The 25969-nt window shown below is 38.2% G+C and overlaps 2 protein-coding genes across 2 annotated transcripts; one reads left to right on the forward strand and one right to left on the reverse strand.

Moving 5' to 3' along the window:
- The first annotated feature begins 15874 nt into the window (after positions 1-15874).
- LOC131609434 (CASP-like protein 4B1) lies at positions 15875-17165 on the forward strand. Its single transcript, XM_058881125.1, has 3 exons — positions 15875-16278; positions 16578-16713; positions 16974-17165. Exons 1-3 carry the CDS (start codon positions 16007-16009, stop codon positions 17163-17165), a joined length of 600 nt encoding a protein of 199 aa, XP_058737108.1. The 5' UTR covers positions 15875-16006.
- A 337-nt stretch (positions 17166-17502) lies between these two features.
- On the reverse strand, positions 17503-19708 carry LOC131609433 (WRKY transcription factor WRKY24-like). Its single transcript, XM_058881123.1, has 5 exons — positions 19324-19708; positions 19056-19229; positions 18340-18932; positions 18069-18230; positions 17503-17963 (listed from the first exon to the last, which is right to left on the reverse strand). The coding sequence occupies exons 1-5, from the start codon at positions 19522-19524 to the stop codon at positions 17507-17509; spliced, it is 1587 nt and encodes a 528-aa protein (XP_058737106.1). The 5' UTR covers positions 19525-19708; the 3' UTR covers positions 17503-17506.
- Positions 19709-25969: the final 6261 nt, after the last annotated feature.

Genomic DNA, 25969 nt, shown 5'->3' on the forward strand with positions numbered 1-25969 from the left:
AATCTCTATAAATACCTCGACCATTGAGTTTAGGAGGACATTGAATTCACTCATAAAACACTAATAGACGGAGCTTCTCACTATTCCCGCGTGAGCTTGCTCTAATATGACAACAACTCTAAAGCCCACCGGCAACCCTACACAACAAAGAATTGTCACTTATTGTGCTATTAGCAAGTACAATTGACGCCCACCATGGGGCCCCGGTAAAATTGATATGGGTCAAACTCATTATTTTTACTACTTACTATCGTCATATTTCCAAGATGATTACAAAGCAAAGTTTTAATGTTGCCGTCAACACCATTGTATAAGGTTTTGTTGGTCTCGGAGAATCCAATTATTTCCATCGAAAGTAAGCCAGAAAAATTATGACGGTGATCATTAAGCCCGCTACTCCTGAAATAATGCAAGTGAAGGAGTCGTGATCCAAAATCACCTTCTCCAACAAATACGTCATTGGTATCCTCCCTCACAACAATGATCCCGTGGTGATAACGGTTCAGTATGCTAATTGGGATATAAAGAGGGTACTTCTTGACCTTAGGCGCTCAGCAGACGTTTTGTTATAGAGCGCTTTTAAAGGACTCCAACTCCATCCAGATGATATTCGAACTTTCCAAGGCTCCCTAGTTGGCCATTCTAGCAAACAAATACATGTGAAGGGTCACATAACTCTCGAGACGATATTCAGGTTGGAGGCCAACGTAAGAATTGTCAAGGTATAATATCTTGTAGCAGACGCTTCTCCCCTTACAACAATAACATATTAGGGGAGATCTACTTGACATATGTGTATGAAATATCTGCAACCAAGCAGGAAAGTCGGGGTGGTTCGGGGGCTCAAGAGATTTCTCGAGAATGTTATTAGAATAGTTTCAAAGTGAGAAGGGACCAGAGTTCCACAGTCAATTCCCCATAACTAAGCATGCAAGAAATTATAGGTTGAGAGCTAGAATCTCATACTAGAGGGAAAAAATGAAAGGCTCACTCCTACAGAGAATTTGCAGGAAGTACATATTGAGCCTTTGGGACACCAAATCACCAAACTAGGCACCTCCATATCTAATGCATAAGAGGAAGAGTTAGTCTTCCTATTATGGAGTAATATGGATTTATTTGTTTGGGGTTCGTTCGACATGCCAAAAATAAATACTAGAGTGGTCTGCCATTGTCTCGCCATCGATTCTATAGTCAAACTAGTCTCTCAGAGAAAGTGCAAAGTGTGCAAGGAAAAGATAGTCGCCATTGATGAAGAGGTTCAAAAGCTAAAAATGATGGTTTCATCACTGAAATTAAATTCCTCTCTTGGATGGTTAATATAGTCCTAGTCTGAAAGGCGTTAAGCAAATGGCAAGTGCGTCGACTTCCCCGACCTAAACACCGCCTGCCCCAATAGATCCATATCCTCTAGCTAATATAGATCGTATGATTGATGGGTCCTTAGGGTACACAACATTGAGTTTTATGGATGCTTAATCCGACTATAACCAAATGAAACTACTATTATAATGTCACAATAAAACTACTACTACATATGTGCCTAAAACAGCATTCATGTCCAATCATGGCAACTATTACTATAATTTCATGCCTTTTGGCTAGAGAATATAGGAGCCACCTACCAAAGGCTTATGGATAATGTATTCTCTAAGAAGATAGGGAAGAACCTAGAAGTTTATATTGATGACATGATCATGAAGACATCAGATGGGAAAATCCACGTTGCAAACCTGGAGAATATCCTAAAATTGGTCAAGAAATATAATATGAGTTTAAACCCAATCAAGTGCTCTTTTGGTGTACAGGCAGGAAAATTCCTAGGATTCATCTTGACTAGAAGATGAATAGAGTCAAATCTGGATAAGTGTAACTTGCTAAGTGTTGGACAACTGGTTCCTCGATTCAGGCTGCCTGAATCACATGACTGGTCAAAAGGTGTGGTTGGTAGATTTCATAAAAGATGGAGTTTTAAAATTGTTCGACACCTAGAAAAATTTGGTCTTGAAATCTCCTTTGTCAAAGAACATAATGTTTAAGGTCATGATCAGTTCGAATGAAGTACAATGTCAAAAAATTATTGTCGACCACAAAGATAGTTGGTTGCAGCATTTGAGGTTTGGACATTTGAATTTTCGATCACTCAATCAACTGATTACTCAAGATATGGTTACTAGTATTCCAAGTATTGATATACTTGACAAATTCTGTGTAGGATGTTTAGTCGGAAAGCAATCCAGAAATTCATTCACTTTGACTATGCCAATGAGATCATCTTGCATACTTGAAGTGGTACACTCATATGTATGTGATCCATTAGAAGAACATACCATTGGTGGAAACAAATATTTTGTTTTGTTTGTCAATCAGTTTAGTCGAGAGTTGTGGATCTATGTGATCAAGAGAAAGGATGAAGTATTTGAAATCTTTAAGAGATTCAAGATACTTGTCGAAAACCAGAGTGATAAGAAGATCAAAGTTCTGCGAACAAATGGAGGTGGTGAATACACATCCAAGATGTTAGAAGAATTCTCAGAACATGGTGTTAATCATGAGGTAAATGCTCATTATACGCTTCAACATAATAGAATTGCAGAAAGAATGAACAAAACCATATTAGATATGGCAGATTCATGTTGAAGCAGAAGAATATGCCAAAATCCTTATGGGGTGAATCTGTTTCGATTGCAGTTTATATCCTGAACAAGTGCCCTACCAGGATATTGAAGAACAAGGTTCCTAAAGAAGAATGGAATGGCAAACGACCATCAGTAAGTCATTTGAATGTGTTTGGCTCTATGTATTACAAGCATGTTCATGATGCAAGAAGAAGGAAGCTTGATGACAAAAGTGAACCTATGATTCTGGTAGAATATCACAAGATTGGTGCATACAAGCTATTCAATCCAATTATTGAGAAGATTGTGTTAAGTCGAGATATTGTGATTGATGAAAATTCTGCATGGAATTGGAATTCTGGTGATGCAATCAACAAACCATTAATGAGTTATGGTTTCGACGAAGAAACTAATGAAGTCAAAGTCAAAGTCAAAGTAGTTGATGACATTCCTGACAATGTTGAATTCGAAGTGGATGTGGCTAGAACAAGCCAAAGACGGCAAAGAAATCAAATTCTTCCAGCAAGACCTCGAGACTATGGAGTGGATGGTGATAATAAAGTCACGCCAGATGGAGAATTAGTTCATTTTGCTTTACTTGCAGATGGTGAAACAATCAACAATAGTGAGGCTTTAAAGATTAAATAATGGAAGTCTATTATGGTCGAAGAGTTACAGGCAATTGAAATAAACAATACATGGGAATTAGTCGAATTGCCAGCTCATACAAAAGCTATCGAAGTAAAGTGGGTGTTCAAGTTGAAACACAATGCTGATGGATTGATAGCAACACATAAAGCAATATTAGTAGCTCGAGATTTTCTTCAAAGAGCAGGACTCGACTACTTTGAAGTATTTGTTCAAGTAGCAAGATTGGAGATTCTTCGACTAGTGGTAGCCTTGACAGACAACCAAGGTTGGTCGACATTTCATTTAGATGTGAAATCATCATTTATGAATGGTCCTTTAGACAAAGAGGCCTATGTCACACAAACTCCAGGGTTTTTGATTCAGAAGAAAGCGAGTAAAGTATATAAGTTGCACAAAGCGCTCTATAGTCTCAAGCACAAACCTATGGCATGGAATAAGAAGATCGACTCATACTTAGTCGAATTGGGATTCTTAAATAGAAAATTTGAGTTTGGTGTCTAGGTTTAGACTCTGGCACAAGATATAATAATCATCTGCTTATATGTCGATGACTTGCTCGTAACTAGAGATAGCTTTGAAAATTTTTCGAAGTTCAATGATCTGATGATGAGAGAATTTGAAATGTCAGATCTGGGAAAATTATTTTATTTCTTAGGCATGGAATTTTAAATTTCGAAGCAAGGTATGATGCTACATTAAAGGAAGTATGTCAAAGAGATACTCAAGAGATTCTGGATGGATGATACGACTCCATCATCTTCACCTGTCGAACCAAATTTGAAGTTGGAGAAGCATGGAGAGGAAGACAAAGTCGATCTAACTTTGTTTAAACAAATAGTTGGATCTCTGAGTTATATGTGCAATAGTCGACCTGATATAAGTTATGTAGTCGGATTAGTGAGCAGATACATGAGTGAACTAAGGGTGTCACACATGAAGGTTGCAAGATGAATCCTAAGATACTTAAAAGGATCAATAAATTGTGGAATCCTATTTCGACAAGACTCTAAGAGCAAAGAAGTTACTATTACTTGCTACTCGGATGTTGATTGGGGTGGAGATAAGGAAGATCGATGAAGCACAATTGGATATTTCTTTCAAGTATTTGGTGCCCCAATTTCATGGTGTTCGAAGAAACAACCTGTGGTGGCATTATCATCGTGTGAAGCTGAATATATATCAAGATCCTATGCTGCATGTCAAGCAATTTGGATCAGACCAGTACTTGAAGAAATGGAGGTCAAATTGAAGAAACCTCTTGTGTTGCAAATCAACAACAAGTCAACTATAAACCTGGTGAAGAATTCAGTTCTACATTGAAGGAGTAAGTATATCAAAGCTAGATTTCACTTCTTGAGAGAAAAGTTAAATCGAGGTGAACTTAAAGTAAGGCATTGCTATAGTGAAGCACAATTGGGCGACATTTTCACTAAATGATTGAAGATCGACAGATTCTCAAATTTGAGAAAGAAATTAGGAATAGTTCAGATCGGCTATGATTAACGTAGGATCAAGAACTTGGATTATAGGGGGTATGTTGAGATATTATATATATATATATATATATATATATATATATATATATATATATATATAATCTAATTTAATAATATCAAGTATAATCCAAGTTGTGTAAGCCCAAGTCCAATCAGGGTGGTGTTACCCTATGTTTTCGACTTACCAACAAATAGGCAACTGGGGCTCAAAATTGGTAATTGGGCCTCAATTTGGTAAAAAGGCCCTAAATTGGTAATTGGGCCTCAATTAAATAATTACATTGCCATTTGGGTCGAAGTGGTTCGACTAAGTAATGCTTAGTAGTCGAAGCTGTTCGACTAGAAAGATGATCAGAGGCTTCAGCGTTCGATCAGAAGTATGCGAAGACTTAAGAATTTTGCTGCAGAAATTGAAGTGGAAGTCGAGAGGTATTAGAAGTTAAGAGGCAGTTTCAAGCAGTTTTCTGGCAGTTCTTACAGGACGTTTGGAGGTCTCACAATTGAAGATATTGCATGTGGAAGACACGTGTTGACTGATAACCAGTCGACCGTTAGTAGTAGTTATTTTATTTTTACTATTTAAGCAAGTTCCATAGGAATAGTTAGAGGTCCGCATTTTCTACATAAACACAAGTAAACTCAAATCTTTGTGTAAAAATGAGTAACGAGTGCAACTTTGGAATGTACGTATGCGTACCAGTTTAATTAATGCAATCATTTTACGTTATATCTCATCTTTCAGTGCACATTTACTGCTTTTTTATTGCTTTGATTTACTTTAAAGCCTTTAATTTCAGTGTTTACTTTTATTTTAAAGTTACTGTTGCATTTAATACAAACCAGATACACATAATATAACAAAATAAAGCAATTAGTCCTGGAGTATTCTAGTTGATTCCGCAAAAGTAACCTTTAAAAAGGAAACTAGCGCTTGTTTACCATTTTTCTGGGTAAACAAATTGGCACGCCCAGTGGGACACGTCAATTGCTGTTTGTTTTATATTTGTTAGTACAATAGTTATGTATGATATTAAGAAGTGGTCGGAAATTAACTAACATGGCTGAAGTTAATACAAATAATTCTGATCTTTCTGGAAATCAAGGAGGTGTTCTAACCGGAGCAACACCGCAAAATGCCGCAGATTCATCCCCAGTGGGAACAACAAATACTGGTGGATCGACGGCAGCAATAATGGTATCATCATCAACGAATGTACGGTCACCGTTGAATCCATTACGACCGCCGTTTCATGGAATGATGCCTCCACCAGGTTTTAACCCTCAGTTTGGAATGCCCACGTCTATGATGCAAGGTTTGCATACAAATCCTTCATTATATTCTGACAGCATGATGGCTACAAGCACATCAAATCCAGGGGGTCGACCTATAGGCATAGGATATAATCACCAGGTTTTGCCATCTTTAAGTACTACGTCAATGTTGTCAATTCGACAACAAATGGACGAAAGTAATCATGAAATGGTGAATGCCCTTACTCAACAAATGGGAACTGTTTTTACTCCCATGATAAATAACACGAATCAAAGTTATGAAATATTGGCGGGACAAATGGCCAGAATTGCAGATTTCTTTGGAGCGCCCCCACAACCAAACCTTTGGACGACTCAAGGGTCGAATGTGAGAGGGGTCGAACCTATAGGACAAGGAGATCAAATTGAGCCAGAGATCCCTAGAATAGTACAAAGGCATCAAGATGCTGACCAGGTTCTTAGGAACATCCAGCAAGATGTCAATATTGGACACAATAATATCTCTAATGTAGTTGAACAAATTTTAGTTCAGAATGGAATAAATGTAGGTTTGCATAGACCAAATTTCGTTCCCCCGTTGTCAGAATATGTAAGGCAAACAGAATTGCCTAGGGGGTGGAAAGTCCAAAATTCACCAAATTTGCTGGTGAGACTGGCGAGTCGACGGTCGAACATATTGCTAGGTTCCAGACAGAGGCTGGAGAAATAGCAAACAATGAAAATCTAAAGATGAAGTATTTTCCAAGTTCTTTAACTAAAAATGCATTTACTTAGTTCACGACCTTATCTCCCCAATCTTTGTTCTCATGGAACCAATTGGAACGATTGTTTCATGAACAATTTTATATGGGACAGTCGAAAATCAGCTTGAAAGAATTAGCTGGAGTTAGACGAAAGGGTACAGAACCAGTCGATGACTATCTAAACCGTTTTAGGTTACTGAAAGCTAGATGTTTTACACAAATTCCTGAACATGAGTTAGTCGAAATGGCTGCAGGTGGGTTAGATTATTCCATAAGGAAGAAATTAGACACCCAACATTTGAGAGATATGGCACAACTGGCAGATAGAGTACGCCAGGTCGAAAGGCTAAAAGCTGAAAAAGCCAGAGCTAGTAAATATCATAAGAAAGAAAAAATAGCTTATGTTACTACAAGTGAGTTCGATTCTAATAGCGACAGTGAATACGAAGAGGGAGAGGTCAACGTGGCTGAATTAAAGCCAGGGCCACCATATATCTGTAAATTGCTTAAACCTTCAAAAGATAAAAATCTGGTTGAAAGTAAGAATGAAAAATTTTCTAGTAAAACGTATTCATTTGATATAACAAAATGTGATGAAATATTTGATTTGTTGGTTTCTGATGGGCAAATCATAGTACCCCCGGGACTTAAAAATCCTCCTCTTGAACAAAATAAAAAAAGAGGATTTTGTAAATTTCATAATTTCTTGGGTCATAAAACTTCTCAATGTGTCCTTTTCAGGGATTTAGTGCAAAAAGCTTTGAAAGAAGGAAGGTTACAGTTTGGAGAAAAGCCAAAGTCATCAATGCAAGTTGATACTGATCCTTTGCAAGTCGAAGAGGCTCACTATACTGAGCTTGCTGATGTGATGATGGTTGAGACTATTGATGGTTTCGTTAGAAAGCAAAACTGCGCTACTGATGGCAAAGTTTTGAACTTGGTTTATCCTGAACCAAAAGAAAGTCTTTTGAAATTCCTTGAGATATGCCACAACAACAACTCCCAAGTTGGATTATGCCCAAGGTGTGATGCTGTTTTCAATGTCGATGCTGCAAACAAAGTGAGGTTCGACCCTCGTCGAGGCAAGAATCGTCAATTCATGTATACAGGAGAAAACAGTGGTCGAAGGGCTGGAGAATACAGGAAGATGTTTGAAAAACCAAGGACTTTCCGTCCCAAGACGGATGTCCCTGAAGACAAATGGGTGAAACCCATTAACTTCAGAGGTAAACGTCCAGAATGGCAGATTCAAGGCGATGGAACCAATGCTGAAGGTTCTTGGACTGATAGTGGATCTAAAAGAAAAGATTACATATCTCTAAACTACAAAGGAAAGAACCCCATGACTCGAACACAGTGGAGACGTTACCAAAGAAGCCACAAGAATGGACAAGAAGGTTCGAAAATGGTGCAGACAGGATTTTCTCACTATCAGTCAAAACCTTTTCACAGGAAGTTGACTGAAGAACAGGCTAAAATAGTAAATGAAAGATTAGCTGCTGGGATGATCCTAGGAAAGAAACTCATCAAAGAACTAGTTGATGATGATGCTCCGGCTCTCAATACGGGGAAAGAGCCTGAATATTCTCCACTGTCGGACGAAGAGGTCGACGACAACTTTGACATAGAGTCAGATGAGTTGCTAATCGACTGTGGAATTGTCTCTGTACTTCCAGCAGAGTTCGACAGAGTATCTGAGGTATCTGAGAACGAAGATGATTTTCTTCCTGACGAGAATGTGGAAGAAACACTTGTCTGTTACTATGTAATGGGAAAAGGGGTGGTAGAAGAGCAAAAGGCTGTGTTCGAGAGGCCAGGTCGAGGAATGATGTATCATTTGAAGCCTTTATTCATAAGGGCGAAAGTGGATGGTGTTCCAATAAACAAAGTGTTTGTCGATGGTGGGGCTGCTGTAAACTTAATGCCCTATTCTTCACTTCAGAAAGTGGGAAAGTGTGATAAAGACTTAAGACCCCATAATATGGTACTGTCAAATTATGAGGGCAAGACAAGTGGAATACTTGGAGTAATTCAAGTAAAACTAGTTGTTGGTTCGTCTGTCAGGTCAACCGTCTTCATGGTGATTGCATCGCAGGCAAATTTTAAACTGTTGTTGGGTCGAGAATGGATCCATGGTATTGGGGCAGTTCCTTCCACCTTACATCAGCGTGTGGCCATTTGGAGGTCAGATGGTATAGTGGAGAATATTGAAGCCGACCAAAGTTATTACAAAACTGAAAGTGGTCGCAGACACTTCGACCAGCATTTGGCAAATGTAGCTCCTTGCTATAAAGCAGAAGATGTATATCCTTCTGATGAAAGTGTGTCTAAGTATCTGAACTTAGACCCAAATTATGGTTTCATTTGGAATAAAGAAGATCCTAATGAACCATTGAACCATGAAAGTCCTCCAGAGCAGAGGACAACAATCAAAGACGATGACCACTGAGTCAGAATACCTGGCTCGAATAACGGCCTATTTGGCCGAAAACAAAGAAAAAGCGGCTTTAGAAGCCGAACTAGAGAAAAATATGACGATTGAGGCCATGATAGTAAAAAATGAAAACGATCAAGAAGTCGATCACCAATTCGAACGACTTGACGGGATATACGATGACGAACCTTTAGGTTTCGAAATGGATCCATCAGGATCGGTAAAAAGGATGCAAGCTCAAGATCCTCTTGAGGAAATTGACTTAGGTGATGGAGTCATTAAAAGGCCTACTTATGTAAGTACAAGGCTTACAAGTGACCTAAAGACCAAGTTGATTCGACTTTTGAAAGAATACAAAGATTGTTTTGCATGGGATTACAATGAAATGCCTGGTTTAAGTCGACATGTGGTGGAACATCGACTACCACTAAACCCAGGGAAGAAACCTATCAAGCAGCTTCCTAGAAGATTTGCGCCAGAGGTTATGGAAAAAATCAAAATAGAAATTGAAAGATTGCTGAAAAGCAAGTTTATTCGAACTGCGAGGTATGTCGAATGGTTAGCTAATATAGTGCCTGTCATAAAGAAAAATGGTAGCCTTCGTGTATGCATAGATTTCAGAGATTTAAATAAGGCTACTCCTAAAGATGAATATCCCATGCCAGTTGCTGAAATGTTAGTCGACTCTGCAGCCGGATTTGAATATCTCAGTTTATTGGATGGATATTCAGGTTATAACCAAATTTTTATAGCTGACGAAGATGTACCTAAGACGGTGTTTCGATGCCCAGGTGCTTTAGGAACTTATGAATGGGTGGTAATGCCTTTTGATTTAAAAAATGCTGGAGCTACATACCAACGAGCCATGAATTCCATGTTTCATGATTTTATTGACAAGTTTATGCAGGTTTATATTGATGATATTGTAAAAATCTAACTCTGAAAATGGTCACTTAGACCATCTTCGACAATCTTTTGAACGTATGAGGAAATATGGACTCAAAATGAACCCTTTAAAATGTGCTTTTGGTGTACATGCAGGGGATTTCCTAGGCTTCGTGGTTCACAAGAAAGGCATTGAGATAAACCAAAATAAGACGAAAGCAATCTTGGAGCTAAAGGCGCCAGAAACAAAGAAACAACTCCAGTCATTGTTGGGGAAGATTAATTTCTTGAGGAGATTCATCTCAAATCTAAGTGGCAAAACGAAGATATTTTCATCACTTGTGAAACTCAAGAACCAAGATCAATTCAAATGGGAACAAGAACATCAACAGGCATTCGACCAAATAAAAGCTTATTTAACTAAGCCTCCTATTTTGTTACCCCCCAATAGGACAAAAAGTATGAAGTTATACATAGCTGCATCAGGCTCGACAATTGGGAGTACGTTGGCCCAAGAAGATGATAATGGCGTCGAAAGAGCCATATATTATCTAAGTCGAACCCTAGTAGATGCTGAAACTAGGTATAATGATATTGAAAAATTATGCTTATGCTTGTATTTCTCATGTAACAAACTTAAGCAATATATAAAGCCTGTTGATGTGTATGTGTCTTCTCATTTTGATATTATTAAACATATGTTGTCTAAACCAATTTTGCATAGTCGAATTGGTAAGAGGGCCTTAGCGCTAACTGAATTTTCCTTGACATATGTCCCTTTAAAAGCTATGAAAGGACAAGTTGTGGCTGATTTTATAGTCGACCATGGGTTAGTCGAATTGTCTGTAAATCAAGTCGAACGAACTAACTGGAAACTGTTTTTTGACGGTTCTAGTCACAAAAATGGATCAGGCATTGGAGTCTTGATTATTTCTCCCAAAGGACTTCCAACAAAGTTCCATTATAAAATGAAAGAAGTATGCTCTAACAATGAGGTCGAATATGAAGCCTTGATAACTGGTTTGAAGGCCCTAATAGATTTAGGGGCAAAACGAGTTGAGACTCGAGGTGATTCTGAGCTAATAATTCGACAAATCAAAAAAGAGTATAAATGCATCAAAGAAAATCTAATAATGTATTATGCAATTGTGATACGCTTATTAGAAAAATTCGAACATGTTGAGATCTTGCATGTACCAAGATCTAACAATTGCATTGCCAATGAATTGGCACAAATTGCTTCTGGGTATAGAGTTTCTAAAGACAAGTTAGAAGATATGGTCGAGATCAATAATAAAGAAACCCATGAAGTATTAGACCAGTTAGGTCAATTGTCGACGTCAAAATTTGAGGGGGTAGATGATAATGTTGAAAGTAAAGTTGAAAGTAAAGATTTGTATGCCTTGGAAATTTTTGCCATCGACAATATGACTGATACTGATTGGAGAAACCCATTGGTCCAATACCTAAATAATCCAGTCGGAGGCACTGATCGAAAGATTAAATATAAAGCTCTAAACTATGTGATATTAGGAAATGATTTATACAAGAAAACAGCCGAGGGTATATTGTTGAAATGCTTAAGTGAAGCTGAAGCATATTTGGCTGTGTCAGAAGTTCATAGTGGTGTTTGTGGAGCTCATCAATCAGGCCATAAGATGAAGTGGTTGTTGTTTAGACAAGGTTTATATTGGCCAACAATGTTAAAAGATTGTATTGAATATGCAAGAGGATGCCAAGAGTGCCAGAAATTTTCAGGCATTCAACATGTTCCAGCCAGTGGATTGCATGCCATTGTCAAACCTTGGCCTTTTAGAGGATGGGCTTTGGATTTAATAGGAGAAATCAAACCTGCATCTTCTAAGCAACAAAGATTCATTTTAGTAGGAATAGATTATTTTACTAAATTGATAGAGGCAATCCCACTAATTAATGCTGATCAAGAATCAATGATTAGTTTCATACAAAAACACATTATCTATAGATATGGGATTCCAGAAACTATTACTACTGATCAAGGATCAGTTTTTGTTGGTCGAAAGATGCAAGCTTTTGCAGCAGAGACAGGATTTAAATTGCTAACATCCACTCCGTATTATGCTCAGGCTAATGGTCAAGTCGAGGCTGCTAATAAAGTTATTATAAATTTGATAAAGAAGCATGTGGGGAAAAAGCCATGAAATTGGCATCAAACGCTCGACCAAATCCTTTGGGCTTGTCGGACGTCACCAAAGGAAGCAATAAATACTACCCCATTTCGTTTGACTTTTGGGCATGATGATGTATTGCCTGCAGAGATTCATCTACAGTCGACAAGAATTCAACGACAAAATAGTCTCTCGTATGACGAATACTGGAATATGATGTTAGATGAATTAGTAGAATTAGACGAAGAAAGGCTAATAGCGTTGGATAGGTTAATAAGACAAAAAGAAAAAGTGGCGAAGACTTACAACAAGAAAGTCAAAGAGAAGACATTCATGGTAGGTAATTATGTATGGAAAGTTATTCTGCCCATGGATCAAAGGAATAAGTTATTGGGTAAATGGTCCCCAAGTTGGGAAGGACCGTTTAAAATTTTGCAAGTGTTTTCAAACAATGCATATGAAATTGAAGAACTAAATTCAGATGGTCGAATCTTGAGGATAAATGGTAAATATTTGAAAAAATATAAACCTATGCTTCAAGAAATTTACATAAGAGAGTAAAAACTAAGAGATTATATTAAATGGCCAAAACTTGGCCAGTCATTACAAAAAGTTCCTTCATAAAATGCGCAGTCATTACAAAAAAAAAAAAACCCAAAGCCACTAAAATATCCAATATTAGTTAACTCTTCGGTCGATGTTTTCCAAGGATAATAGAGGCAGACTTTCGGCTTCGAACATATCCATGCGTCCAGTCTTGCGCATTTTCCTCACCACACCTTGCTTGAGAAATAGGTAGGATAAAAATCTTCCATAAGGAAGATGAGTCACCATTCCTTGACGGGAGGCAGTCAAAGAGACAGCCTCCACAAGTTGCTTAAAAATCAATAGAGGAAAGTTGATTTTCTTCCCCTGAAGGGCACAGGAAATGAATTCCAAGTCTTCCACCATGATGCTATTTTCATCATGGTTGCGTGGACAAAAGTTGCCCACTAAAAGTTGGTGCCAAATTTTGATTACTTTGGCACAAAAGGGATCATTGTCCATGAGGTCCCTTAACATATTAGAAGTGTTCATGTCGAAAATATTGTCATCAAAAGTTTCACCGGTATTGCTGCATTTCAACAAATCAGAGATTGTTGAGAGAGTGATGATGACATGAGCCCCTCGAATGTTAGAGGTTATAGTAGTCCTCCCTTCTGGATCTATGCACAAAGATGCAAATCTCCAAAATTCAATCAGCATGCAGGGATAGATGTTACCATCTAAAATTTCAGGATAAAATTCAAGTCCCTGACTAGCATAAAGAGCACGAACATTGATGTGGTTCGCATCAAACTCTTCTTCAGAAAGTTTAAATTCTTTCTTGATGCAGGATCTTATGTTGGCATTTGTTAAAGGTTGTGCCATGGTGTGAAGACAAAGAATGAAGGATGAAAATGTTTAAGATGTTGTGCGTAGGGAAATGCAAAAGGAAATGGAAGGAATGAGGCTATATATATAGAGAATATGTAGTTACTTCAGCAAGACAAACGTGGGAAAGGAAGTTAGAAAATCAAAGGTCGTATTAAATATCTTGGAAACTGACACAAGCAAGCTGGGAGCAGTTATAGCCCACTAACCTAGTGTTTAGGTAATAATTAGTGCCTGGGAAAATGAAATGTAATCATGGCGTAATGGGAATTAACAAAAGTCGAAACCCAAGAAAGAACTGAAACGCCATCTTTTCTCTTTCCTAAAGTCAGTCGAAAGAAGTCGCTTGGGGGGCAATTTGTTACCCTAGGTTTTCGACTTACCAACAAATAGGCAACTAGGGCTCAAAATTGGTAATTGGGCCTCAATTTGGTAAAAAGGCCCTAAATTGGTAATTGGACCTCAATTAAATAATTACATTGCCATTTGGGTCGAAGTGGTTCGACTAAGTAATGCTTAGTAGTCGAAGCTGTTCGACTATAAAGATGATCAGAGGCTTCAGCGTTCGATCAGAAGTATGCGAAGACTTAAGAATTTTGCTGCAGAAATTGAAGTGGAAGTCGAGAGGTATTAGAAGTTAAGAGGCAGTTTCAAGCAGTTTTCTGGCAGTTCTTACAGGACGCGTGGAGGTCTCACAATTGAATATATTGCATGTCGAAGACACGTGTTGACTGATAACCAGTCGACCGTTAGTAGTAGTTATTTTATTTTTACTATTTAAGCAAGTTCCATAGGAATAGTTAGAGGTCCGCATTTTCTACATAAACACAAGTAAACTCAAATCTCTGTGCAAAAATGAGTAACGAGTGCAACTTTGGAATGTACGTATGCGTACCAGTTTAATTAATGCAATCATTTTACGTTATATCTCATCTTTCAGTGCACATTTACTGCTTTTTTATTGCTTTGATTTACTTTAAAGCCTTTAATTTCAGTGTTTACTTTTATTTTAAAGTTACTGTTGCATTTAATACAAACCAGATACACATAATATAACAAAATAAAGCAATTAGTCCTGGAGTATTCTAGTTGATTCCGCAAAAGTAACCTTTAAAAAGGAAACTAGCGCTTGTTTACCATTTTTCTGGGTAAACAAGTGGTAAATAGTCATAATTTGTATCATTATTTGTACATTCCATTACAATTTAAGTGAATATAAATCCTTATTTTCTCTCTTTCTTTCGTCTCACTAAAAGTGTCTCACGCACTAACAATCAGGGGAGGATCGGGCGAGGAACATTCTTACTTTGTGTGACTTTCCTTTGAGCAACACAACTTTGTGAGAGACACACCACTTGTCCACCCAAAACCTTAAGATTTTGTGTGAATATGTAGTGTGTCTCTCACTTGTGTCTTGCTCTTGGCCCATTGTTGATGCTCCACCTCATAAACTAAAATGATATCACGAGTCTTTGGTTTCGAAAAAGGAACCGACTTACTTGTATCAAAAAGTACCCCATATGGGCAAGGGTAAGCACCCGACATGTGGATAAAGAGTGTCTCGTTGAAAGAGTTTCAACGGTGGTACAAGTGTATGTGGAAGAAAGAACTTCTACTTAAAAGGGAGCATAGTAAATTTCCACTTGAGAGGAAGTGTTGAGAATATAACAAGTGTTAGAATTGGCTCAACATTGGATAGAAATGTGGTGACTTGTGCATTTATAAATACGAGAACTCACTCACCTATCACCTTAAAATTTTTTGTTAACAAGTGATATGTCTCTTACAAATGTGTGTTGCTCAAAGGAAATCTCACAAAATAAGAATGTCAGCTTAGATTTGAGGTCAATTGAAAATAAATCAGTGTAATTTTTATTCTTCTAAACAAATAATATCTAGAAACAATTATTATATTATCTGGAAACAATTATTACAGTATATTATAATTTTAACATCACTTTTCTATAAATGTGCTGTGTAGTAAAAGACCAAATTGGATATGGTACACAATGAAGTAGAAGAAGCTGGCAATGTTTTTGTCGTACTTCATACTCATCCACCAATGCACTCGTTAACTTAACGCGCTTTCACATTGGCCCTTATCTAGAAACCTCTTTAACAACCTCCATAACGATTTTACCGATATATTGCCACGTCAACCTAAACCAAAAACAATGTATGCAACACACGAAACTAATCATTAAAAAATAATAAAAAAGACAACCCAACAAAACAAACTTCAGTTTCTTGTTCTAATCTTCTTTTCAATTTTCAATTCAATCCTTCGTATCTGAATCTAAATATTACAATTTTTAACATTAAAAAAAAGTAAAAACATCCTCAGAAAATGTCCAACATCCAAGAAGAAGATTCGTCTCCCCCGAGGATACACATTCAGACTCCACCAACAGCGCCAGAGGTGACTGATCGGGAAAAGCCGCCGCCGCAGACCGGAGGAATAGGAGCCATATTGAAGAGGTGGAAGAGGGAAGACTTGATAAAGAGAGGATCGTTGGGATTGAGAGGGATCGCTTTGCTTTTCTCTCTGATTTGTTTCATTGTAATGGCTAGCAACAAACATGGCGATTGGAGGGATTTCGATAAATATGAAGAGTATAGGTAGAAATCATAAACCCCTTTTGATAAATTTGTGTTTAGATTACTGGGTTTGGATCAAAATTTAATTTTTTGTTTGATGTTCATTTGGGTTGTTTAGTAAATGTGTGTTCGGTAGAATGTGTGAGTGACACCGGTACTGAGTAACTCATGTGATTACGTTCAATTTATATATATTTTTAAATTATCAGTGATGTCGATGTGTTTGTGTCTTGTCGCGTCCGTGTGTGTCCGGTGTCTGTGTTAATGCTTAATAGCTTGTTGATGATGATCTTGAATGTGATTTTGGAAAATTTTTATAGGTATGTGCTGGCAATTGCGATTTTGTCGAGTTTGTACACTGGAGCTCAAGTTTTTCGTCAAATTCACGAACTTTCTACTGGAAAACAATTGATTAAACCAAGTGTGGCAACTATCATTGATTTTTTTGGTGATCAGGTTTGTCATGTCATTCATTTCTCTATCATCACATTCATTTCTATATGGTGTTACATTTTTGTAATGTGACTATGATACTGTGGATAGTGAGAGTGTCATGAATCAAACTCATTTGTTGAATTAGTACTGAATTAGCATTCAATTCTCAAAAAATCAATGTGTTGATTAGATTGAAATCAATTCAGATTGTGATCAAGAGGTTGAAGTTGAATGTTTTTTGGTTGCGGTGTTTGAATGTTGCAATGTTTATTTGGTTGCAGATAATGGCATATTTTTTGATATCATCAGCATCTTCAGCAATTCCGATGACAAATAGAATGAGGGAAGGTGCAGACAATATATTCACAGACGCTTCATCTACAGCCATTAGCATGTCGATTTTCGCCTTCTTGTGTTTGGCCGCATCTGCTCTCATATCTGGATACAAACTATCAGCTCAGTCCTATATCTGAAACTACAACAAAATTCTCCGCATTTTGTTTCACAGTTCAATTTCTTTTCTGTATATCACATTTGATGTATACCAATGATGTTAAAGTGAAAGATTATGTAATATTGATTTCATATACAAATACAAATAATATGTAACTTCTTCAAACAAATACAACAAAACAAAAGAATAACAGTGTTTCATTAGTCAACTCATTTTTTGTCTCTTCTATGGATGTAGTAGTGCCTCTGTGCCTGTGACTAAGATCATTCAAGTAAACTAGTAAATATCGATGATTCTTTGTTTCTAATCGTCTATGAATTGAATAAATAAAATCCTACATACAAAGTTTCGGTCCCAAATTTAATAGTCTTTTGACAAAAATGACTGAAGGAATAAGTCGTCTTTCCTTTCATCCTTAGCCTTTAAGTACGCCGTGTCTGAGTATTGTAAATGGTTGGCTGATGAATCCATTGATCTTCCAAGAGATGAATATCCAAGCCTTCCGTGACCCTGCAACATGTCTGGTTGAAACAACTCGTGATTTCCGTTGGTAGGAAGATCGGTCTTGTTATAAAGTGAATTTGTGAGACTTGATGAGTTTGAATAACAATTCACTGCTGAGGGCCTAATAGGTGCTGGTACGACGCTGTTGTTCATGGAATTTCTGTTCATGTTGTAACCTGCAGAACCGCGTGCAGCTGGTACGTCGTGGTTGTGTTTGCCTTCGTAAGTTGTGATCACGGCTTTGATATCATGGGCAGCTCGCTCAACGTGTTTTCTCACTGAACAACCAGAGGCAGTGCATTTGTAATAGCTCCTGCGGAATTTAAACAAACGAATAAGTTAATGTTTTGATGGTATTGGTAACAAATTGAAACGCATTTGTAACAACCGGGGACTTTGTTTTCGTCGATTAATTTACCTTGCGTTAGGATTTCCTTTTACAACTTTCTGTCCATATTTCCTCCACCTAAAGCCATCATCGAGTATATCGATTTCACTCATAGTTTGAACTACAACTCTAGGTTCTTTAACAGTTCTACTACCAGCAGCCGAATAGCCATCGTTTTCAACATCACCCTTCCTGCAACAATTAGAATCATAATTAGTTTCACGTTAAACGGAATGCACCAAACAATTCCATTATAAAATCGCGAGTGAAGTCATTAGACTGTAACTTTCTTATATCTTACCATCTTTTGGCATCCGGTCCAAGGGCGTCGTCATTTCCACCAGAATAACTAGTCTGTGATGTTTGCTCAAACTCTTCCTCTCCCACAGATGTCGAAGAATCTTCTTGTATAGAAACGCGGTCCATCACAGATTGATCAGAAATACCCGAGTTCGTGCATGACGAAGAAGGCTGAGAGTTTGTTCTTCTGTTAGACTGAGGCTTAGGATGGTTATGAGTTCCCTTATACACAATTTCAGTAATTTGTCCATCCAAATCCCTCTCAACTTTCTTCTTCATCGAGCAAGTCGGATGCGTGCACTTGTAATAACTTCGCGGATTTTCACTTCCTTTCACTTGTTTCTGTCCATATTTTCGCCAATTGAATCCATCTTCTGATCTCTTCTGTTCCCTAACAGATTGAGATACATTGTAGTTAACATAGCCAGATCCATTGACTGAGTTACCATGTGTTTCTGGTTTACTTAGTACTATATCCGTCGAAAAGCTCTGAGTTGAAGTGAATTCAGATTTCGACGCCGTCCTATCAGACGAAAAATCGGCTATCTTTGCCGGCTCATTGAATTTCCATATGTCTTGTTTCTTAACTGGTTCCTGTTAAAGTATATCAAATATTTAATTAGCATACAAATAAAAAATCTATGACAGTTCCAAAGAAAGTTCTATATTAAACTAAGTTCTATATTCAAAAAGCACTTATATACAATAAGCACTTACTGGTTGAAACATGTTTGAGGAAGATTGAAAGACAGGTTCATGTTTAGTTTGAGTTGGAAAAGAGAAATCAGAGAAGCTTTTCTCATCCTTCTTGTCACCACCTTGTTGGTCTTGTTCCTTATTCCAGTTGAAGCTTTGGTTAGCAAAAGCCTCAGTAGTTGGAGAAGCAAAAACCTAAGACATAAACAAAAAAACAGACAAGAATCAGAAAAGTCATAAAAAATGTTAATTTCCTAAACAAAAAAACATGATCAAGTTAGAAACTTACATTTGGAGAAGAAAGAAAGAAAGGTGAGATTAAGAAATCAGCTGGGCTAAAAGTGGATGAAAATGGTAAATGAAAAGAAGATGAAACTGGTGATTGAGAAAGAGGAAGAGAAGGTGGTTGAACAGATTTGAATTTAGGAACATCATTGAGTTCAGAAACTTCCCAGTTATGATGATGATGATGTTGATCATCCATGGTCATGTTTATGTTACTGTTTTTGTTTTTGATAGAGAATGAATGAAAGAATGAGTCAAGAGAAGAATTTTGAAGACTTGGATTTTGAATTGTGGTGTAAGGAGAAGAAAGGAGAGTGGTGAGATATAAGGGAGAGAAAATAAGAGGAGATGAATGATTGAATGTGTTGAAGGGATAGCAAAAGTCTTGGAGATGGTGTTTCCGAGAAGGTGAAGATTTGTTTGACTGTTGAATAAACATGGTTGGTCAAAAGTCAAGAGTTGTGGGTTTGACTAGTCTTAGGGAGACAGAGGGTGTGTTTGGGTTGGGAAAGAAAATGAGAGGAAAGAATGTTGAATGAATGAAAATAAGTGAAAGAAATAAGAAGATATAGTGATAATGGGAAGAAATAAAATATGCATTTTTTTATATTTTTAAAATCGGTATCCTTTACGTGTAATTGTTGAGAGCAATTCTTGCATGAACACGGACCTAAATCCATATATTTAGGAACAACCAATAAGAAGAGAGGGAATTTAAATTTATTTAAAATTTAATTTCGTTTTTAATTGTCAACATGGAGGGTGGTTGTGATAATGGAGGAGAGAAATAATTTTAGTTCTATTATTTAATTAATAAAATAATATGATTGGTTGTGTGTAAATTCATGTGGTATAGCTGTGTCTATCTAAGTATTTTCCATTGTTGAAAGACAAAATTCTCCCTCATAGTTGCATTCTAGGACTGAGTTTGAATTTAAAATAATTAGTTAAGAGGAAGAGATCTCTTATCATCTCATTCGGTGTTATTAAATAAATAAATATGTATTCATGAAAAATATTAATATATTGTTGAGAAATTGAAAAAAATAAGTTAAAATTTAAATCTATATTTTTATTAAAATCAATGCATAATTTTTAAGATAATATTTTTTCATTTATTTCTTAACTTGTGTTCTTAAGCTATAAATTATCTTTATCCTTATATATTTATATGTAAATACTAATTATTAAGTTATTAAATTTAAATATTTATATATAACATCGACCTTTGATATTCTTTAGTTTTTGGATTAACAATTGCAATAACTCCACTAATAAATTGTACTATTATTGAACTCATTCATATCTCTCAATTTTTCTTTAACCACTCCAATATTTCTTTATTGAAACGAATGTGACCGACCTCTCTCTTTTTTCTTTTTATTTGTCATCCTTAGCTTTGTTTGTTTCACTAGTTTTTATTCCTCTAATTTTCAGTTTTGCAGAAAATAGTACAGAGAGATTCATGAAACTTCAAGTTTATACATTTTCTAATAATGTATGTGACATTTTTTTAATTGAGTGAGAAATCTCCAAGTTACATTATTATTGTTTTCATCTCTCTAGCTTATAAGATAAAACTTTCTATTTGATCTACTTTATAATTTGGTTCCTTTTTAATCTACTTTATATTTTTGTTATTGTTTTTCTAAATCAGAAATTATGATACTTTATATATACTATGATGGTTACATATGACGATTATGCATAATGACACTATCTATGAGCATGAGTTCTTATTTCATGTGTTGTTTTTTTACTGCCCAAGGATCCATGTTTCATGTGGAAAATTTCTTTAGCCACCTCCCTATGGGGTCACCCCCAGCGAAAATCCCAAAATACCCCTGCTTCGAAAATGAACTTCCGAAGCGCTTTTTTTTTTAAAAAAATTTCCATAATTCGGAAGTTCATCTCCGAAAACACCTCATGGGGGGTGTCTTCGGAGATGAACTTCCGAAATCACCTCATGGGTGAATTCGGAAGTTCATTTCCGAATTATGCAGAAACTGTGTTTTTTTTTATGTTTTTTCTTAAACAGTCTCGCATTTTAATTAAACGCAAACGCCAAATAAAATAAGCAACAGATAAACAGAAAATACTAATACGATAAATAAAATCCAAATAATATATACAAGCCGAACCAAATAGTAATAGTGTGCGCAATATACAATCCGAAAACAAAAAATAAATAAACCCGACCACTACTGGGTGTGCCTAACCCTCTCACCCTGAGCCCTCCTCTGCCGCCTGTACCCCGCCGCACGGCCCGCATCAGTGACGATCGCCTCCATCACGGCGACTGCATCTGGACCGCTCTCAAGAACGACACCCCGATCCAAGGCCTCCCGCCCAACCATCTCTATCCGCTGGCAGGTCGGCAGGAGATCAATGGCGTGGTCATCCTCGGCCTGCTGGTTCTCCAGGATCTCCTCATGTGCTGGCCTAGGAGCGTCGGGAATGTCGGGTCTCAGTAGAGGATGGGACACCCGGTAGAACCATGTGACGTACCCCTCATCACTGTGCCAGTCCTGTGTGACCCGAGTGAGACGGTACTCCTGCGGTACCATATGCTGCTGCCACTCCGCCCATATGGCAGTGAGCTGCACTCGGGTCACTGTGTCGGGAGCAGCCTCAAATGGTGACCTAGGTATCCGCTGCACGAATCCAAACTGACGCATGCACCGCTCTGGGAGATACCGGACCATGATGTCGGTCCCGCATGCCAACCAACCTGAATATAGAGCAATGCCGTCAAAGGGGACAATCTGAGCGTAGTCGACGAACGGCCTCCAGGTGACGTCGTCGTGCATCGTGCGGTCCAGGTACAAACGGTATGGTCCCACCACATCGTTCCCCCTCTGGAGAGCGTATCTGGCGGCCCTGGGCATGGCGTCAACGTACGCAGGATCGATGTGGAAGCCGTGGATGCGGGAGAAGTAGGAGATGATCCAGCTCTGAAACACAAACACGATAATGTATTAAAAATAAATACGAACCATAAATAAATAAATAAATACGATAATCTGTTAAAATAAAACGTACCGTAAGTAGTGTGCAGGATCCGACCAACTGCCTCGTCCTCCAGTTGGAGGCCTCATTCAGCTTCTGGTAGAGGTATGCCAGAGTAGCTGCCCCCAGTTCCACTGGTGAACGGTATCAAGGTCAATGAAGTAGCGGAGGTAGGTCACGTCGACGTACTTGGCACTCTTGTCCACAAAGCATGCAGCGCCTACCACATGCATGTACCAGCACCGGAGAGCGCAGCCGCGGTGATAGTGTGTGAACAGCTCGTCACCCTCACCCTCAGCCTCGGCAGCCGCGTCCAGATGCTGCTCAAAATAACTGCTCAGTGTAGTGAACCGGGCATGAGGCCCACAAGTCTTGACGCACTCAAAGTGAGCAACCTCGTGCTCCATGCCCAAGTAGAGCATCATCCACTCAATGGCCTCCACCCTCTGGATCTTGGAGTGGGTCAACAGCGGCCCCCTAATCGGCAGGTGGAGAAGACACTGCACGTCGTGCAAGGTGATCGTCATCTCCCCAACCGGCAAATGGAAAGAGGACGTCTCCTTGTGCCAGCGCTCCACAAATGCCCCCTGCATGCTGGTGCTGATCGTGGTGTACCCCGTCATGCAGAGCCCGCTGAGCCCTGAACCTCGCACATGGTCGTTAAACCACTCAGCTGCTGGTTTAAACAGACCGAAAATCTTGCGGGCGTGGTTGACCATTTTCAGCGGCTCTCTCTCCTGTTACAAAAAAAAACAAATAAGCGACATATATTAAATAAGCGGACATATATTAAATAAGCGACAAATAAACGGTTAGATTATAAAAAATGGTGACAAATAAACGGTTAAATTAAAAAAAATACCTCTCCCTCTCAGATCCGCCGAGCGACGTGATCGTGGTAGTGAATCAGCACGGAAGTGTCAAAGGGCCCTCCCAAATAGACATCCTCCTGCTCATCCTCCTCCCCGGCTGGAGGGTCAACATCCGGTACACCTTCCGGCTCGTGGTATGGCACTGGCACCTCCTCCTCCTCCTCCTCCTCCTCCTCTCGCTGGCGGGAAGAAGATATCTGAGCCAGCCGACTCCTAGATCCTGAAGCAGATGTACCCTCTCCCACGTCCACGGGAACTCGCACACGGCGTCCCCGGCCCTGCCCCCGTCCCTGGGTCGACGCCAGCTGCGTTGCCGCCCGCTCGCGTCTAGCCGACGCAGTTTGAGACTCTCTCCCCTGTCTGATGCGTGCTGGTTGGTTGCCTGACATGTTCCTGTAAACAATTGAAATCGATTAATATGCGAGACAAAAGAAGAAACAAAAATAATTGAAATTCTGATACAGTTCGGAAGTTCATTTCCGAAAACTGTGATGGAGGTGTTTTCGGAAATGAACTTCCGAAACACCCATGCGATGGAGTTTTCTGCAACAGACCCCAAAACCAAACATCAAACCTATGTCTACACATTCTAAACATCCTAAATATCAGTATAAACCTAACCTAATACATTTTTTGCTATTTGTAAACACCCTAATATACATTTTAATCATAGATCTTAAAATCAAAATGCTTACCGATTGAATGGATTTGAGGACTTTTGAATGTAATAGAGCAAGTAGTTGGAGCCTTTGAGGTAGCTTGGAACTGGTTTACACAAAAATCTCCTGGGGTGTGAGTTTGGAAGAAGATTAGGGTAAATGATTAGGGGGAGGGGGCTGTTTTGCTTAATCTGCAAAACGCGTAGTATTTCGGAAATGAACTTCCGAAATGGTGTTTTCGGAAGTGCATTTCCGAAATAAGTCAAATTTTTTTTAAAAAAAAGGCGCTTTCGGAGATGCATCTCCGAAAACACCTTTTTCTTGTATTTCGGAAATGCATTTCCGAAGTCAGGGGTATTCTGGGTTTTTCACCAGAGGTGGACTAGAAGGTAAGGAGGTGGCCAAAGAAATTCTCTTCATGTGACGTTATGAAACTTATATAGTATTCATAAACCTGATTTGCTTATGATAGTTGAACCTATGATCCACTTCGCTCACTTTCCTATAAAGTGCTCGAGTAAATTTAGGTAAGAAGTTTGCTATGAATTTTAGACAGCAAAATGATTCAAATTTTTAGGCCTTTTGTGCTAATGACCTTAACTTGGGTGTAATTAGCTTTTAGGACAACATATTACTTTTGCATTTGTTCTAGATAAAAACAATTTTACATGTTAGCTATATATATCCTAGCACATCTTATGTGAATAAAAGAAAACTGAGTTGAGCTAAATAATCTCAATCTTTTAAGTTCTGACGCTTGGTGTTTTATCGGAGACTTTGGGACTTACGTCTCAAAGAGTGTAAAGATCGTTTAGAAAATGTTGAATTCGATCGTATTATTAAAGAAGTTTATGACGATTTTGATGTATCTGTTAGCAAAACTGATTCAGAATCTTCATCACCAGGTTCTGTAGAAATATTGACGGAGATGATAGAGTCTTTGATCAATCCAGAAGTAGTAAGTTATGATCAGAGTTCAATTGATGATCAGTACATTTCCAAACTCCGATCTGAGAAAAAAATTTCCTCTGCCGGCAATGAAAAAGATGTCATATTAGAGTCTTGCATTCATGGTGTACGAGTTTGCATGACCCGTCCTCGGGGAGTGTCAGAAGAATTTTTCTACTTTTACTCTAGGGTGATTGAGGACTTTAACATTTGCATACCCTTTACTAACTTTGAGTCGAATATTCTCAAAACCCTAAATGTTGCTCCATCTCAACTTCACCCTAATAATTAGGGTTTCATAAAGACTTTTGAGATGGTATGTGAGGCTATAGACATAGATCCCACTATAGGTAGGTTCTTTTCCTTCTACGAGGTCAAAGGAGTCGGTAAAGGAGAATGGGTTTCTCTTAATGATCTCCTTGGAAAAGGATTTTTCCGAGTTTATACCACTAATTGTAAAGGTTTCAAAGATAAGTTCCTTCGTGTTAGAGGCGGAAATAAATGCCCTCAAGTGATGTATGTGTTGGATGGAAGCCATCACTTTCCCATTTACTGGATGAATAACCCGATACCTATGTATGGGTTCAATTATGATAAATTAGATTCTTTGGAGGTTCGTGCCTTGGCTATACTAGGTGATTTCTGGATGATAAAGATTCGAGACTTACTAGGTCTGGCTGGAGATCCAGAACAATTATTTGACTTTATGGGTAATACCTATATGTCTTAATACATGTTATTTGTCACTTTATCTATAGCAGCATCCTGATTCTTTTTCTTCTTTCCTTTTCAGCCAAAATGACGAATTTATCATTAATAGTACAAAAGAAATTGATGGCAGAGGCAAGGGCGAAAAGAATGGGGGAAATCCGAGACTAAGACTCACCTAACTGGCATCCAAACCCAGGCTCTAAAGAAGAGAAAGGTAAATGTCAGGAAAGCAGACCCAAAAGTACCCAATCACAATGACTCTTCAGTTCCAATCTTCGGCGGCTCTAAGTCGAGCTCCCCTAAGAAGTCGAAGACTTTAGTGGGAAGACCTAGTATGCAATGTTGACTGGGAAGTTAACAATTTCATGCGGGAAGCATATGACTATCCGAGAACTAACCCTTCGACATAATTTAAGTTCTGGTCCAACAACTTTAACGGTTTGAAGTATCT

This window comes from Vicia villosa, linkage group LG6, assembly GCF_029867415.1.
Source record: "Vicia villosa cultivar HV-30 ecotype Madison, WI linkage group LG6, Vvil1.0, whole genome shotgun sequence".
In the NCBI taxonomy this organism is placed as follows: domain Eukaryota; kingdom Viridiplantae; phylum Streptophyta; class Magnoliopsida; order Fabales; family Fabaceae; genus Vicia; species Vicia villosa.

Bases quoted from the DNA above. Each gene is read 5' to 3' on its own strand.
- LOC131609434 (XM_058881125.1), top strand. From the start codon at position 16,007: ATGTCCAACATCCAAGAAGAAGATTCGTCTCCCCCGAGGATACACATT. The intron at 16,279-16,577 runs GTAGAAATCATA...AAATTTTTATAG, and splicing joins GATAAATATGAAGAGTATAG to GTATGTGCTGGCAATTGCGA. The intron at 16,714-16,973 runs GTTTGTCATGTC...ATTTGGTTGCAG, and splicing joins TTGATTTTTTTGGTGATCAG to ATAATGGCATATTTTTTGAT.
- LOC131609433 (XM_058881123.1), bottom strand. From the start codon at position 19,524: ATGACCATGGATGATCAACATCATCATCATCATAACTGGGAAGTTTCT. The intron at 19,230-19,323 runs GTAAGTTTCTAA...TTTATGTCTTAG, and splicing joins TCTTTCTTTCTTCTCCAAAT to GTTTTTGCTTCTCCAACTAC. The intron at 18,933-19,055 runs GTAAGTGCTTAT...ATACTTTAACAG, and splicing joins CCTCAAACATGTTTCAACCA to GAACCAGTTAAGAAACAAGA.